At 66.4% G+C, this 12988-nt stretch overlaps 2 protein-coding genes across 2 annotated transcripts in view; one reads left to right on the top strand and one right to left on the bottom strand.

The window, feature by feature from the left end:
* LOC111161773 (transmembrane protease, serine 9) overlaps positions 1–10934 on the top strand; it is a 28572-nt gene extending 17638 nt beyond the window's left edge. Inside the window, exons 10-17 of the mRNA XM_022525710.1 lie at positions 1399–1570; positions 2006–2277; positions 2705–2841; positions 5475–5874; positions 8608–8779; positions 9283–9548; positions 9634–9770; positions 10137–10934. Coding sequence (XP_022381418.1) covers positions 1399–1570; positions 2006–2277; positions 2705–2841; positions 5475–5874; positions 8608–8779; positions 9283–9548; positions 9634–9770; positions 10137–10298 — 1718 coding nt within the window. The 3' untranslated portion in view covers positions 10299–10934. The remainder of the gene's footprint in view (positions 1–1398; positions 1571–2005; positions 2278–2704; positions 2842–5474; positions 5875–8607; positions 8780–9282; positions 9549–9633; positions 9771–10136) is intronic.
* A 62-nt stretch (positions 10935–10996) lies between these two features.
* LOC111161774 (translocase of inner mitochondrial membrane 13) lies at positions 10997–11655 on the bottom strand. Its single transcript, XM_022525711.1, has 3 exons — positions 11458–11655; positions 11303–11371; positions 10997–11160 (listed from the first exon to the last, which is right to left on the bottom strand). Exons 1-3 carry the CDS (start codon positions 11575–11577, stop codon positions 11062–11064), a joined length of 288 nt encoding a protein of 95 aa, XP_022381419.1. The 5' UTR covers positions 11578–11655; the 3' UTR covers positions 10997–11061.
* Positions 11656–12988: the final 1333 nt, after the last annotated feature.

Raw genomic sequence — 12988 nt, 5'->3', positions numbered from 1 at the left:
ACGTGCACACACACGGACCCTTTAACATCCGAGAACCTGCGGTTCTCTTTTTTTTTTTTTTTCTCAAATTTTCCTGCACACATTTGCGTGCTCCTTTTCCAGGAGAGGAGCAACGTCTGCTTATCTGGTTTTTAATTTTCATTTGATCTTTAACTGCCGTGTCAAACACCTAAAATGGGCCGTCCTGAGCTGCTTGCCCGTCTAGGTCGGTGGCCTTACGTATCCTCACCTTGTGCAGCAAGTCTCCAGAACTTTCCACCTGAAGCTCCACGCCCTCCACATAGCAGCCCGCCCTGCCCTGCCCCTAGCCCTCGGCCGCCTCCGCACCGCACCGGTGACTGGCGACCGGCTGTCCGCTCCCTCCCAGGAGCCGCGGCACGTCGGTCCTTTTGTGATGGGCTCGGTTCACTCCGTGCTCCCCGTTTTACACAGTCAGAGTTACGGCTGGGCCTGGGGAGAACCCGCGTCTTCACGTCTCCCCCGGGCGGACCTCCCTGTGCAGGGACCGGCATGTCTTTCCCTGTCTCTCCGCATCTCCCCGCCTTCCCCGGTGCCCCTCTGCGGGGTGTTTGCGCGGGAGCAGGCCCGGTCCTTGCTAACGGTGGCGGCGTCGGGGCAGACGGGAGATTTCTGCCGTGTTCTCTGCTAGTTTGCAGTCCAGCGGCTCACAGAGCGGCAACTCCCGAGCCGTTCCCGAGAGACAGCAGACCTGGGCGAGGCCAGCGCGAGGTGTGCAGGCACCGGCCCCTGAGGACACTCCACGGGGCACTGCGGGGGCCCCTCCTGCTTTCTTTCCCTCCACAAGCTCTCCTGTGGCCTCTTCCAGCAGCGCTCAGTGACGGTCACACCCGCATTCTCACTCGGGGCCCCTGTGTCTTCGGCCCCGGGAAGCTGCCCCAGTTACGACCTGGGGCTGAGCTGCAGAGATGGGGTTTCTGGACACAGTGGTCTGTGTCTGTCTTCTCTGGTCTCCAAGGACCCAGACAAGATGCAAGTCCACCTTCATGGTCCCCCACACCTGCGATGCGGAGCCTGTTAGAGCCCCGCTTCGTTTAAATGTCAGCTACCCCCACCCCGTCCCCAGATCCCACAGCGCCCAGTTCCCCCGGGTCCTCCCGTGTGCACTCCCTCCTCGCGGCGAGCCCGTCAGCCCGACCTCGTGGGCCGCAGGTCTGTGTCTGGTGGGCTTGGGCCCTCAGACCCAAGACACTCTATGACCGTATCTTCTCCTGAGTCCACCTGCGCCCGCTGTGCCATGTCCTTGCTGCAAGACCGGAGGCCACCATTAGGCCTCAGTTTCTTCATCTGTATAATGGGGAGGCAGCGCTCTGGTGTCCAAGCCCCCAGGCTCCCACTCTGGGCTGCGATGCCAAGACCCTCTTCTCTCGTCCCTCACAGAGTGTGGGGCCAGGCCGGCCATGGAGAAACCCACGCGGATCGTGGGCGGGCTGGGGGCCGCCTCTGGGGAGGTGCCCTGGCAGGTCAGCCTGAAGGAAGGTTCCCGGCATTTCTGCGGCGCGACCGTGGTGGGCGACCGCTGGCTGCTGTCGGCCGCCCACTGCTTCAACCAGTAAGGCCCGCCCCCTCCACAGCCAGGTGTCCCCAGCAGCTCCTGCCCCTGTGCACTGGGGTGGCCCTGGGCTCGTCCAGCCGCAACACAGGGGGAGCAGGAGAAGGAGGGGTTATGGGGGCCTTCTCAGGAGGAGAGCCTGCGGAACTGGCCTCTGGGGACAGAGCGGGGCTAAGTAGAGGAGGGGACGAGGGCCCCTCCCCCCGGGCTCCCGGCATCCGTGCTTGACGCCCCTAGAGTGCCAGGAGCCACTCACTCTCGTCACAGCCCAGGGGAAGGGCTTCCTGCCTTGCCTGGCCCCCAGCTCAGGCGCTTTGGGGGAGCAGCCGTGTGGGCCCTCTGTCCTCCTGGTGCCCTGCCCAGGCCCGGGGCGCCGCCCAGCTCCCTGGGGGCAGTGGGGGTGCCGGCAGGTGTCTGAGCGGCCCCTGTCAGCAGCACGAGGGTGGAGCTGGTGCGGGCCCAGCTGGGCACCGCGTCCCTCGCGGGCGTCGGCGGCACCCCGGTGAAGGTGGGGCTCAGGAGGGCGGTGCTGCACCCCCAGTACAACCCCGGCATCCTGGACTTCGACGTGGCCGTGCTGGAGCTGGCCAGGCCCCTGGGTTTCAACCCGTTCATCCAGCCGGTGTGCCTGCCGCTGGCCATCCAGAAGTTCCCGGTGGGCCGCCGCTGCGTGGTCTCCGGCTGGGGCAGCACGCAGGAGGGCAACGGTGAGCCCCGGCCGCGTGCCTGGTCCCCCGTCTGCAGACCCCTCACTTCCCCCCTCCTCCGGGGCCCACGGACGCCCGCCCACGGCCCTGCCCACTCGCTTACGGCCGTCCCGGGGCTTTCCTGCCACAAGAACCTGGTCTCCCTGGTGCTGGGCCCTTCCAAGCGCCCTGAGCTCCTCCAGCTCGTGCCAGCTTTGAAGCCTCAGAACGGCCTTCCTGCAGGTCCCCTGCGGCGCTGGGGAGAGTGCAGGGGGCGGCGGGGAGGGTCTCGGGCGGGCGTGAGGAGGGCCAGGGTCAGCTTCCTCCTCACCCCGTGACTTGGCAGGAATCCCTGCAGCCCTGCGGGTTCGTCCACGGGCCGGGGATGGCGCCGCCTCTCGGGGGTGCTGCTGGCTGAACCGCGTCGGGGGCTCTCCTCTCCTCGCAGCTACCAAGCCCGACATTCTGCAGAGAGCGTCCGTGGGCATCATAGACCAGAAGGCCTGCAGCGCCCTCTACAACTTCTCCCTCACGGACCGGATGCTCTGCGCAGGCTTCCTGGAGGGCAAGGTCGACTCCTGCCAGGTGAGCGGCGGAGCAGCCGCCCACGCCCTTCCGCCCGGCCGTCCCTCCTCCTCGCTCCCATCCAGGTTTCCACAGCGCTCGACGGGGGACACACAGACAGCAGGGAAGGAGCTGTCAGGGGACACAGCGAACAGGGAAACCCTTCCGAGAACCCAAATGTCTTTCACGTTGCTTCAGAGAAATGTCCTTTCCAAGCACGTTCCGGGTGTGTGCTCCAGGCACAGGAGGCTCAGACGTGATGGTGTGCTCCCAGGAGGCGAAGCCGGTGCAGACAGCGGCCTGGGCCGGCCCTCATCCGCGGGGCGACAGTGAAAGCCGAAATCCATGGCTGAGAGATTACAGACCGGTCTTACCTAGAAACGCCAGCGCAAAACCCTTGGTAGACGTTGGCAGATTAACTCTAGGAATGTGCTAAAAGGAAAACAAGTCAGCCGCGGTGCGTCTGTCTCCTAAGAGGGCCGGTCGGACGCGGGAGAACCCAGTACCCCCATCATCACACTCATGGACTGCAGGGGAGAAACAGCGGCGTCTCCACAGCCCCAGAGAAAGGCATTCGATAATTTTTTTTTCCAAAGATTTTATTAATTTATTTTACAGAGAGAGATCACAAGCAGGCAGAGAGGCAGGGAGAGAGAGAGGGGGAAGCAGGCTCTTCGCCGAGCAGAGAGCCCAATGCGGGGCTCGGTCCCAGGACCCTGGGATCATGACCTGAGCCGAAGGCAGAGGCTTTAACCCACCGAGCCCCCCAGGCACCTCGGCATTCGATAATTTTTGAAAGGACTTGTTTTAGAGAGATTTATCTAATAAATTAAAAATAATTTATTGACTACTTAAAAGACGTACACATTTCGGGGGCACAGAGGGAGACTCTCACGCGGACTGCTGAACGCAGAGCCCTGCGGGGCTCGATCCCGCAGCCCTGACCGCTGGCCCCAAGCCGCACCAAGAGTCGGCGCCACCCAGGTGCCCCAGCACTTGGTAGTTTTTAGCCACCGTTTCTAGTTACATTTTAAGCAGTTATAGCCCGATGACAGCTGGAGAACAGAAAACTACCGCAGACCCCAAGCTCGGTGGCGAAGCAGCTTCCCTCGGCCACGGGGCCTGCTGTTGCCTGTCTGGATTCACCCAGAAAGTCAGGAGGAAAGGAAGGAAGGAGAGACGGCATTTGTGGACAGAAGTGTGACCCGCGGGAACATAACTGACCACCCAAACAGAAGACCGTACATGCTAGAAACACACCAGCCGGCGGAGAAATGGCGACTCGCGAGTGTCGCCGCCCGGCTTGAACGAGGGCCTCACATGGGGTCAAGAGCTGTTCTTCCAGCAAACGCCAGCGGCCTGGACGAGGGGTCCCACTGACCGTTGGACCAGCATCCGTCTGGTGTCCAGAAGTAAACTCTAAAAGGTGTTCAGGGTTTCATCGAGGAAATCACGAAACTCAGAAGAAAATTAAAAGGTCTGAACAGATAGAACAGCGCGCTGACGGCCAGGAGGACCCGGTGCCACGAACACCCGCTTCTCCCCATTTTCCCTACTCGCCAGTGCAGCTCCGGGCCGGTCCCAGCAGCGGCTGCCGTGTGACTCGGCAAAGTTACGCACACGGCGGGGCGGGATGATTCTGATGAAGGAGAATGGGGGGGAGCGTGGGTACCGCCAGGAACAGCGACGTGAAAGCACCCAGGAGAGAACACCCAGGGCGGTGTCGATAGCCCCAGCCGCGGGCTGCCGGGTTTCGGGCTCTCCCAGCTGTCGCTCAAGGTCCACCTCCGGGGGTGCACTCATGCGGCGGGGGTGCGGCTCCCCGGCTTCCTCCCCACCCGGCACCGGCTTCCGAGCACGGTATCCACGCGGGGCAGCCTCCGCCGGGGCAGCTCTGAGGCCGGTGGGCCGGGAGCAGTGGACAGCGCGTCCCCTGGCGCTGCGGGTGCCGGCCGTGGGCGAGGGTCTCCGCGGCACCCTACATGCAGCCTCCCCACGGGGTCTCCGCCCAGAACCCTCCAAAGGCGGCAGCGGGCTTCCGCGAGCAAGTAGCTCCGGGGGCAGCATTTGCCTGACCTTACTTTGGAAGTCACCCAGCGTCGCTGTCCCCACGGCCTGGGGCTAAAGGCAGTCGCAGAGGCCGCCCGGGGCGGCGGGCAGAGTGGGGGGGTGGGCCGAGAGAGGCCCTCCTGACAGCTCTGGGAAGACGCGGCCTGAGCCTTGCTGCGAGGTTCCGGATTCTTGGAGAAAAGCCCTGGGTCACTGGTGTGCCTCCTTCAGCACCGTCAGGAGCGAGGCCGGCAGGAACGAGCAGCGATTAATTCCAGGCGGTGGGAATACCCGTGACCACGATCGTCTTTAGAGTTTTCTGCATTTTTCTTCACGTCCCCCAAACAAAAGCAAGAACAACTGGAACTTGGAGAGAAGCGACTGGATCAGGGTCACCCAGGCGGGTGTGGGGCTGAAGCCGGATGTCCTGGGCCCCCGCTGGGGTGATGTGGGAACGGGAGTGCCTGGCAGAGCCCGGAGCAGAGGGCGCCGGCGGTCCGCGGTCACAGCCAGCCCTCCCTCCGTTTCCCCACCTCCGTCACCGTGTCTGCGGCAGCTTGGCCATGAGCTGGCTCCCACCCTCCCCCTCCTCCCTTCCCTTGCAGGGCGACTCGGGAGGACCCCTGGCCTGCGAGGAGGCCCCCGGCGTGTTTTACCTGGCGGGGATCGTGAGCTGGGGGGTCGGCTGCGCTCAGGCCGGGAGGCCGGGCGTGTACACGCGCGTCACCAGGCTGAAGGGCTGGATCCTGGACACCATGTCCTCGGGCCACCCACCCAGCCCTCGCCCGCCCACCACGGGACCCCCGCCCGCCACCAGACCTTCCTCCAGGACGGTGGCTGGCCCCATGGCCCCAGGGGTCCTGGCCAGCAGAGCCACCCCATGGGCCACTAGCCCGGCAACCAGCCAACCTACCAGCAGGACTGCCACCACTGCGAGCGCCACCGCAGGGGGACAGACACCGCTTCCAAGTGCCCCCGGCACCACCGTGGGCTTCCAGCCACCAGGTAGTGGGAGGGACGGAGGGACATGTGGGTGGCAGGGTCCTGCATCCGTTGTGACAACAGCAGACATTTATTCTCTCCCGGTGCTGGAGGTCAGAAGTCTGCGTGGACGCTGTCCTCTCTCCCTGTCCTCACGGGCTTGTCCCTCTGTCTGTCTCGTGTCCTCACTATGTCACGGCCCGCCTGGGACCTTGTTCTAAGTTCACGATCTTTTTAAAGACCTGCGTCCCCATGTCCCATCCTAAGCTCCCGGGGGCTCCGACTTCGCTGTAGGATTCTGGAGGACACGAGTCAGCCCACGATAGGCCCTGAAAGCTGGGGACGCAGGCCCTGGTCAGACACCCTTGGCGGGAGGGTCCCCACCGCTCTGTCCATCCAACCAGTGTTCACAAAACCCTCCCGTGTGCGCCCTGTGCTAAGTCTGGGGTGCCGTGGGGAACCCACGCAGGAAGATGGCAGCAGGAGTGAGGAGAGCAAGCCGGGCCCACAGGCTCCCATGCGGGGCCTCAGGGGACGCCCTGGCTGAGGCGCAGCCCTGCTCGGCCCAGCTGGCCCGCAGGACGCTGACTGACACCGCACCCGGGAGACCTTGGAGCTTCTCAAGTGCCCAGTTAGGTTTTATGGAGCATTAAGTGGAAGTGAAACGTGTCTGCGGGCCCCAGGTAAAACCCATCAGATGCGGCCCGTTTCACGGAGTCAGACCGAGACCCGCCCGCGGGCACTGGCTGCGGGGAACTAAGGGGAGAACCAGGCCTGGATTCTGCGGGACACGTAGTGGCCCCCCGTGTTAGCGGCCAGCCCACTTCTCCCACCCAGCCTCGGTTCTGAGAGATGGGATGGTCACCCGAGCGGGACACAGAGGCAAGCAAGTGGCTCTCTAGAGAAAGGGGAGGCAGCGTGGGGTGGGGACCGGGGGCCGGAGCAGCAGGAAGGCCCCGGCAAGAGCCCCCTGGCTCGGCTCCTCCGTGCACACGGCCCCTCCCCGCCGCGGCGGACGCGAGCTCTCGCTCTCAGCCGGAAGCTGAGGGACAGTCTCTGGTCTGGCTTCGTTCAGGTGGGGAGGCGGGTCGCAGGGACCGGACGTGCTTCCGGGAGCTGCCCCCAGAGCAGGTGCTCGGCGCGGGGCTGCCGGTCTGTCGCCCCAATTCGCTGCTGGCTCACGAGCTTCCCAGAACCCCCGGCTGTTCCGTGCCCCCACCCTGCATTCTCACAACCTCCCTCCAGAGACTCTGACCCCCGGACCTTCCCCTGCTGTCCTCCTCCATCGGTGTCCCCTCCCGACCTCCCTAGGTCCCCGTCGTCCTTGTGTCCAGGGAGTGTGTGTGACGGAACCTGTGACACACAGGCGTAGTAGTCCTCTGGCCCGTCCCAACCATTAGTATGCGTCCCCGAGGCTGTCCTCCTCCTTTCCCCTGGCGCACGTGTCCGGTGTCCAGGCCCGAGGAGCTGGAGCTGCCCGGGGCGTGCAGTCCCCACGAAGTCAGGCTGATGCGCTCCTGCCTCAGGCAGCCCGCACGCCATCAGAGCCACAGGAAGAGGCAGGCCGCTGCGGGCTCTGGGTGCATAGAGGAGGTTGGAAGGAAGCGTCTTGCTTGGCTAGGGGTACAGTCGACCGCGGGCCGAGGGTCTGTGAGGGGTTTCCTGGGGAGCCGCAGAGTGGAGGCAGAGCGTCTGGTCCAGAGCCCCCTGAGGCTCTGCACCTGGGCTAGAAAGCTAGCGTCCCCGGGACTAGCGTGCCCGGCCAGAGGGGCAGCTCCCCCACCCCCTCCCCGCCACCGACTCCCCGCGGCAGGTGCTGCGGGTCCGACGGCAGCGCAGTCTCCAGCAGAGCCGCTCCGAGAGCAGGCGTGTGTCTCCCTGGCTCTGCAGCTGGCTTGCTCTGCGTCTGGCCTCCCGTCTCGGTGACATACCGTTCCCAGCCCCCAAGTTCTGAGCCTGGGGTCCAGAAGAGGGCAGGAAGCCCCTGGAAATGGCACACATGGCTGCCTTGTTCCGCGGGGGGCAGCATTTCCAGAAAGGAGCCGTTTCCATCCGATCCTCCAGGCTTCTTGGTCGGGCCCTCGGGACTGAGAGGGAACGGGGCGGGTGGCCTCTCGTCTCCCCCTTCTTCCCTTCCGGCTCCGGCTGGGGGGCAGGGAAGGCACGTGGGGAGTGGGACAGCAGGCTGGGGAAGGGGGGCCATTCTGGAGGAGGAGGATTCCCTGTGGGAATGACCAGGCACGTCCCCGCGTGCCCCCATGGGTGGTGACGGGTTCCCGCAGCACCTGCTGAAACCACCACTTTGTTCTCTCTGCTGCTGTGCTCTGAGCGCGCCTTGTTCTGGGGTCGCGGCAGGTGTCAGTACCCTGGGAAGGAGAACCAGGGAGGGCATCCAGGGAGACCAGGCAGCGCAGGAGCCGCAGGGACAGGGCAGGGCCTGCTGGGCAGCAGCCGAGGGTGGGCAGAGGCGCAGGGAACTTGGCTCCCGCTCGCAGAGATGCGTGGGGAGAGGGAGACGAGAGGAGTGCGGGCCGGACCTTCAGCCAGGAAGGCGGCCAGTTGAAATGCATTCCAGATGTTCCTGCAGAAGCACCCAGAGAGGGCTCATTTGCAGGACCAAGTGCCTGGGGGGTTTACCCAGGGCAGGACCCCCAACCCTTTGCCCACTAGTCCTGCCCTAGGCACATGCACTGTGGGAGGCGGGGGATGGGAGGCGGGGTCTGAGCCCTGCTGAGCAGTCCCCCAACTCCCCCTCAGACTGTGGCCTGGCACCCATGTCAGCGATGACCAGGATTGTGGGCGGCAGCAACGCGGGCCGGGGGGAGTGGCCGTGGCAGGTGAGCCTGTGGCTGCGGCGCCGGGAACACCGCTGCGGGGCCGTCCTGGTGGCGGAGAGGTGGCTGCTGTCTGCGGCACACTGCTTTGATGTGTGAGTCTGGCCAGCCTGTGGGGTTCGCTGGGCCAACTTTCTGAGTCACCCCTCCATGCCTTGGCCATGAAGTACCCCCCACCCCCCGGGCACCCACTGCCCCAGGCCATCTCCCCCTTCATACAGCCCTCCCCTGCACAGGAACCACCTCGAGCTGGACCCCCACCAAACCCTGGGCACAGCCTCTCCCAACAGCTGGGGTCAGGCCTGTGGGGACACGGTGGGGCAGGGGTGTCTGGGGAACCTTTGGGCCCTCCCATCCCTGGCTCACCCCACTGGGACTTGGCACCAGACCTAAAGGGGCAGGGCACTCTGAAGGGTGGACAGGGCTATGGCCCCCGTCCTCCAGGGGGACAGCCAGCGGAAGGGAGCACCGTGCACCTCTGGGGGTCATGGTCCAAGGGGGTGGGCATGTAAGACCCCCAGATACAGCTTGTGGGGGTCCCGTCAGTGCGTGGGAGCAGGCGGGGGCTCCGGCCAACGCCTGTCCCGTGCCCCCGCAGCTACGGGGACCCCAAGCAGTGGGCAGCCTTCCTGGGCACGCCGTTCCTGAGCGGCGCCGAGGGGCAGCTGGAGCGCGTGGCGCGCATCTTCAAGCACCCCTTCTACAACCTCTACACGCTCGACTACGACGTGGCGCTGCTCGAGCTGGCGGGGCCCGTGCGCCGCAGCCGCCTGGTGCGGCCCATCTGCCTGCCCGAGCCCACGCCGCGGCCCCCTGACGGCGCGCGCTGCGTCATCACCGGCTGGGGCTCCGTGCGCGAGGGAGGTAGGCGCGGCCGCCCCCCGCCCAGCCCCGCGCCCCGGGCGGTGTCGAGCACGCCCCGGCCCATCCAGCTCCGTGTCGCCCGCAGGCTCGATGGCGCGGCAGCTGCAGAAAGCGTCTGTGCGCCTCCTCAGCGAGCAGACGTGCCGCCGCTTCTACCCGGTGCAGATCAGCAGCCGCATGCTGTGCGCCGGCTTCCCGCAGGGCGGCGTGGACAGCTGCTCGGTGAGCGCAACGGGCCAAAGCGGAGGGCGGCGGGTGGGGGGTGGGGACGCAGTTCTCACCGCCGTGGGCCCTACTAGCCAGGGGCCACCCTCCAGCGCCCGCTTCTGCAGCCCGCCAAGTAGGGCACCGATTCCGGCCTCGAATTCTCAGTCCACCACCGTTTATTGGGCAACCTGCCCCTGGACCCTGCAGGGGCAGCCCGGGACCAAGGCCCAGTGTCTGGACCGGTCTGCCAGCCAAAGGAGCGGGTGGTCCTAACAGAACCCACTTCCCAGGAACTAGAAGGCTCCCCGGGAAAGGGGCCCTGGCCCAAGTGCTGCGGTGGGGGAGGTGCTGGGCTGCTCTAAGGCCGTTCCTCTCCTCCAGGGTGACGCTGGGGGACCCCTGGCCTGCAGGGAGCCCTCTGGCAGGTGGGTGCTAACTGGGGTCACTAGCTGGGGTTACGGCTGCGGACGGCCCCACTTCCCCGGTGTCTACACCCGGGTTGCTGCTGTGAGAAGCTGGATCGGGCAGAACATCCAGGAGTGACCAGCCAGTGGACACGAGAGGTGAAGGCAGCAGGAAGCAGCTGACCCCTCTGCCTGAGGAGGGGAGTCTGGGGCGCGAGCGGGAGGTGAGGGACTGCGGATAACCGGGTGCAGTCTCACTGCGTATTTTGTTGCAATAAACAGCCCCTCGTCCCAAGCCTACCGGCTCAGCACCTCCATGTCCCAGCAAGGAACCCCTACCCACCCCTCAGCCCGGACTCGGGGTGGGAGGAAGGATGCCAGGAGGGCCAGCGAGGCCTCCTGGAGCGAGGACCACCCTCCAAGGCTTTGGCGGCGCCGCAGCTGGGGAGGGAGCTGGCGAGCCTCGTCTTCCAAGGAAGGTCCCCTTGGCGCAAGCACCGTGTTCCCAGTCATCGCGAAAGCCCAGCCGCGCAGAGGGAAGGCGGGGTGGGGGTCGGGAGGAAGAGACTCAGGCTGGCGGGGCGCCCAGGAACACGCGCTACCCACTCCGGCAGAGACCCCCTGCAGGGCGGACCGCCCGGGTTCTCCCTGCCCCCCATCCCGAGGTCCATATGCGGATTCTCCGCCCAAGGCACGAGGCGGGATGCGGGCGCTTGGCGCAGTCCCAGGCCCCCCCGACCCACGCCGCGCTCGCTGGCAGGCGGGAGGGGAGCAGCGTCCCGAGCGCCGCGGCGCCGGTCTCCGCAGAAGCACGGGCAGGAAGGACGCACGAGCGGCCCCGCTTCGCAAAGGGCATTTATGGAAACGGAACGGGGGTGAGGGCCGGGCGCGGCGCGCCGGGGTCACATGTTGGCTCGTTCTCGCTGCAGTCGCGAGTTGTAGGCGCGGGACACGGTGTTCCAGGCGTCCATGTAGCGGTCCATGCACATGGCGATGCACTTCTGCAGGCGGGGAGGGCGCGCGGCTCAGCTCCGGCCCCGACCCGCGCCCCCGCCCCAGGACAGCGGGCTGCGCACGCGCAAAGGTCCCCGCGCGACGGCCCGCGCACGCGCAGCGGCCTCCCCGCGGCCCCGCCGGTCTCACCTGTTCCGAGTTGTCCAGGGAGCCCCCAGGCTTCCCGATGCACTTCCGGAAGCACTTGTCCGTCATCCTCTGTGGGGACACGCGAGCTCAGCCGCGACAGCCGCCCCCAGCAGACCCCCACCGCCCTGGGCGCCCGCCCCGGCCCGCCCCCGGACCTGCAGCAGCTCCTGCGCGTTAGCCACGGCGATCTGCACCTTCACCTGCTCCATGATGAGCCCCGGGTCCAGCTTGCCGCCGCCGGAGCTCCCGAAATCGGAGCCGAAGCCACCCTCCATGGCTCCACAAAGTCAACCGAACCGTGACCGCGTGCGCCGACCCGTACCCACGCCGGAAGTCGGCCGCCCAGGGCGCCACGGGAAATGGAGTCCAGGTGTGCTGGTAGAGGAGCCGGACTACAACTACCACAAGGCCGTGCGCCCTCCACCCGTGCGCGGGGGAGCGGGTAGCCTCACAGAGCGGGGTATTTACGCGAGCCGATAGGTCGTCCCCAGCTCGCCCTGCAGAGGGTGCCGCGCATGCGCGCGGGTCGGCAAGCACGTCACGTGACCCGCGGCGGGGGCCGACCCGCGGCGGTGTCTGACGCCGGTCTCCGGCGGGGCCAGGGCAGCTTGGTCAGAGCGCACGCGGGGGCACCAGTAAAACCAAATGTTTATTGGCGTGTTGTACAAAAGTGTCCGGTCGTAAAACGCGTATTACAAACACGGGAGAAAGGAAAGACCACATGTTTGGCATGCAAGTTCACGGACGCCGGTGGCCCCCTGCCCATCCCCCGCAGGTCGTGCTGGTGCTCCCGCGGGGCGCGCCCGAGGCCGGGCCGCGGGGGGCCTGGCCGAGGGAACCGTCTCCGGGTCCTTTAAAGCGGCTTAAACCTAAGAATGCGGACAACTACGAACTGCTTCCCGGGCGGGGCGCGGACACACGGGACCCCCGCACGGCTCACCGGCACCCCCCCACTCCCCCGGGCCCGTCAGGCCCACCACGGGGCGGGCGTAAGGCGGGGAACCGGCTGGCCCCCGATCCGCACTCCCAAGACACATCGCAGGACGCGGCCGAGGCCAGAGCGCACTATCTGGACAACCCCGGCCCCACGCTCCGGAGGCCTTGGCCTCCGCGGTCCAGGCCCGCAGTGGGCGAGGCGGGATGGGGATGGGGGACGCACAGCCTGCGGCTCTCCTGGGAAAGGTCCTGCGTGGGGCGGGGCGAGCTCCCCAGGGACCCCCAGAAAGGCGGGGAATGGTGGTGAGCCGTTTCTGTCCACGAGAAGAACCGACCTCGGGCCTGGGTACCGGGCAGCCATGGAAAGAACTAGAACTCAAGCAAGGGGTTGCGGGCAGATTCTCGGTGCAGAAGCCTCGACCCTCCGGCCACAAGCAGGTTCCGAGGGACGGGAGACGGACCGCCCGAGGCGGGAGGCAAGCGTGCTGCGGAACTAGGGCGGCGTCGGGCGAGCTGGGAAGGGCCGGCTGCGGGCTGCTTGTAAACGGGCTGCCTTCTGGGGGCAGCTGCCTCCGTGGCTCAGTGTGACGTCTTTAAGACTTGAGCTGCGCTTTCTGAAGGAATTTGCCGTCTGGGCCTCAGATGTCACCAAGATGGCCCCCCTCAACTCCAGCCCCTGGGGGGGGGGGGGGCTGTCCCAGGGACGCTGGCATGAGGCCTGAAGCGGGATCCGGCAATCTGAGTACTGAC

The sequence above is a fragment of the Enhydra lutris genome, unplaced genomic scaffold (assembly GCF_002288905.1).
Source record: "Enhydra lutris kenyoni isolate GAN:26980312 unplaced genomic scaffold, ASM228890v2 scaffoldscaffold86, whole genome shotgun sequence".
NCBI lineage: Eukaryota > Metazoa > Chordata > Mammalia > Carnivora > Mustelidae > Enhydra > Enhydra lutris.
Note: the sequence above shows the minus strand (reverse complement) of the source record. Positions and strands in the feature narration are given on the sequence as shown.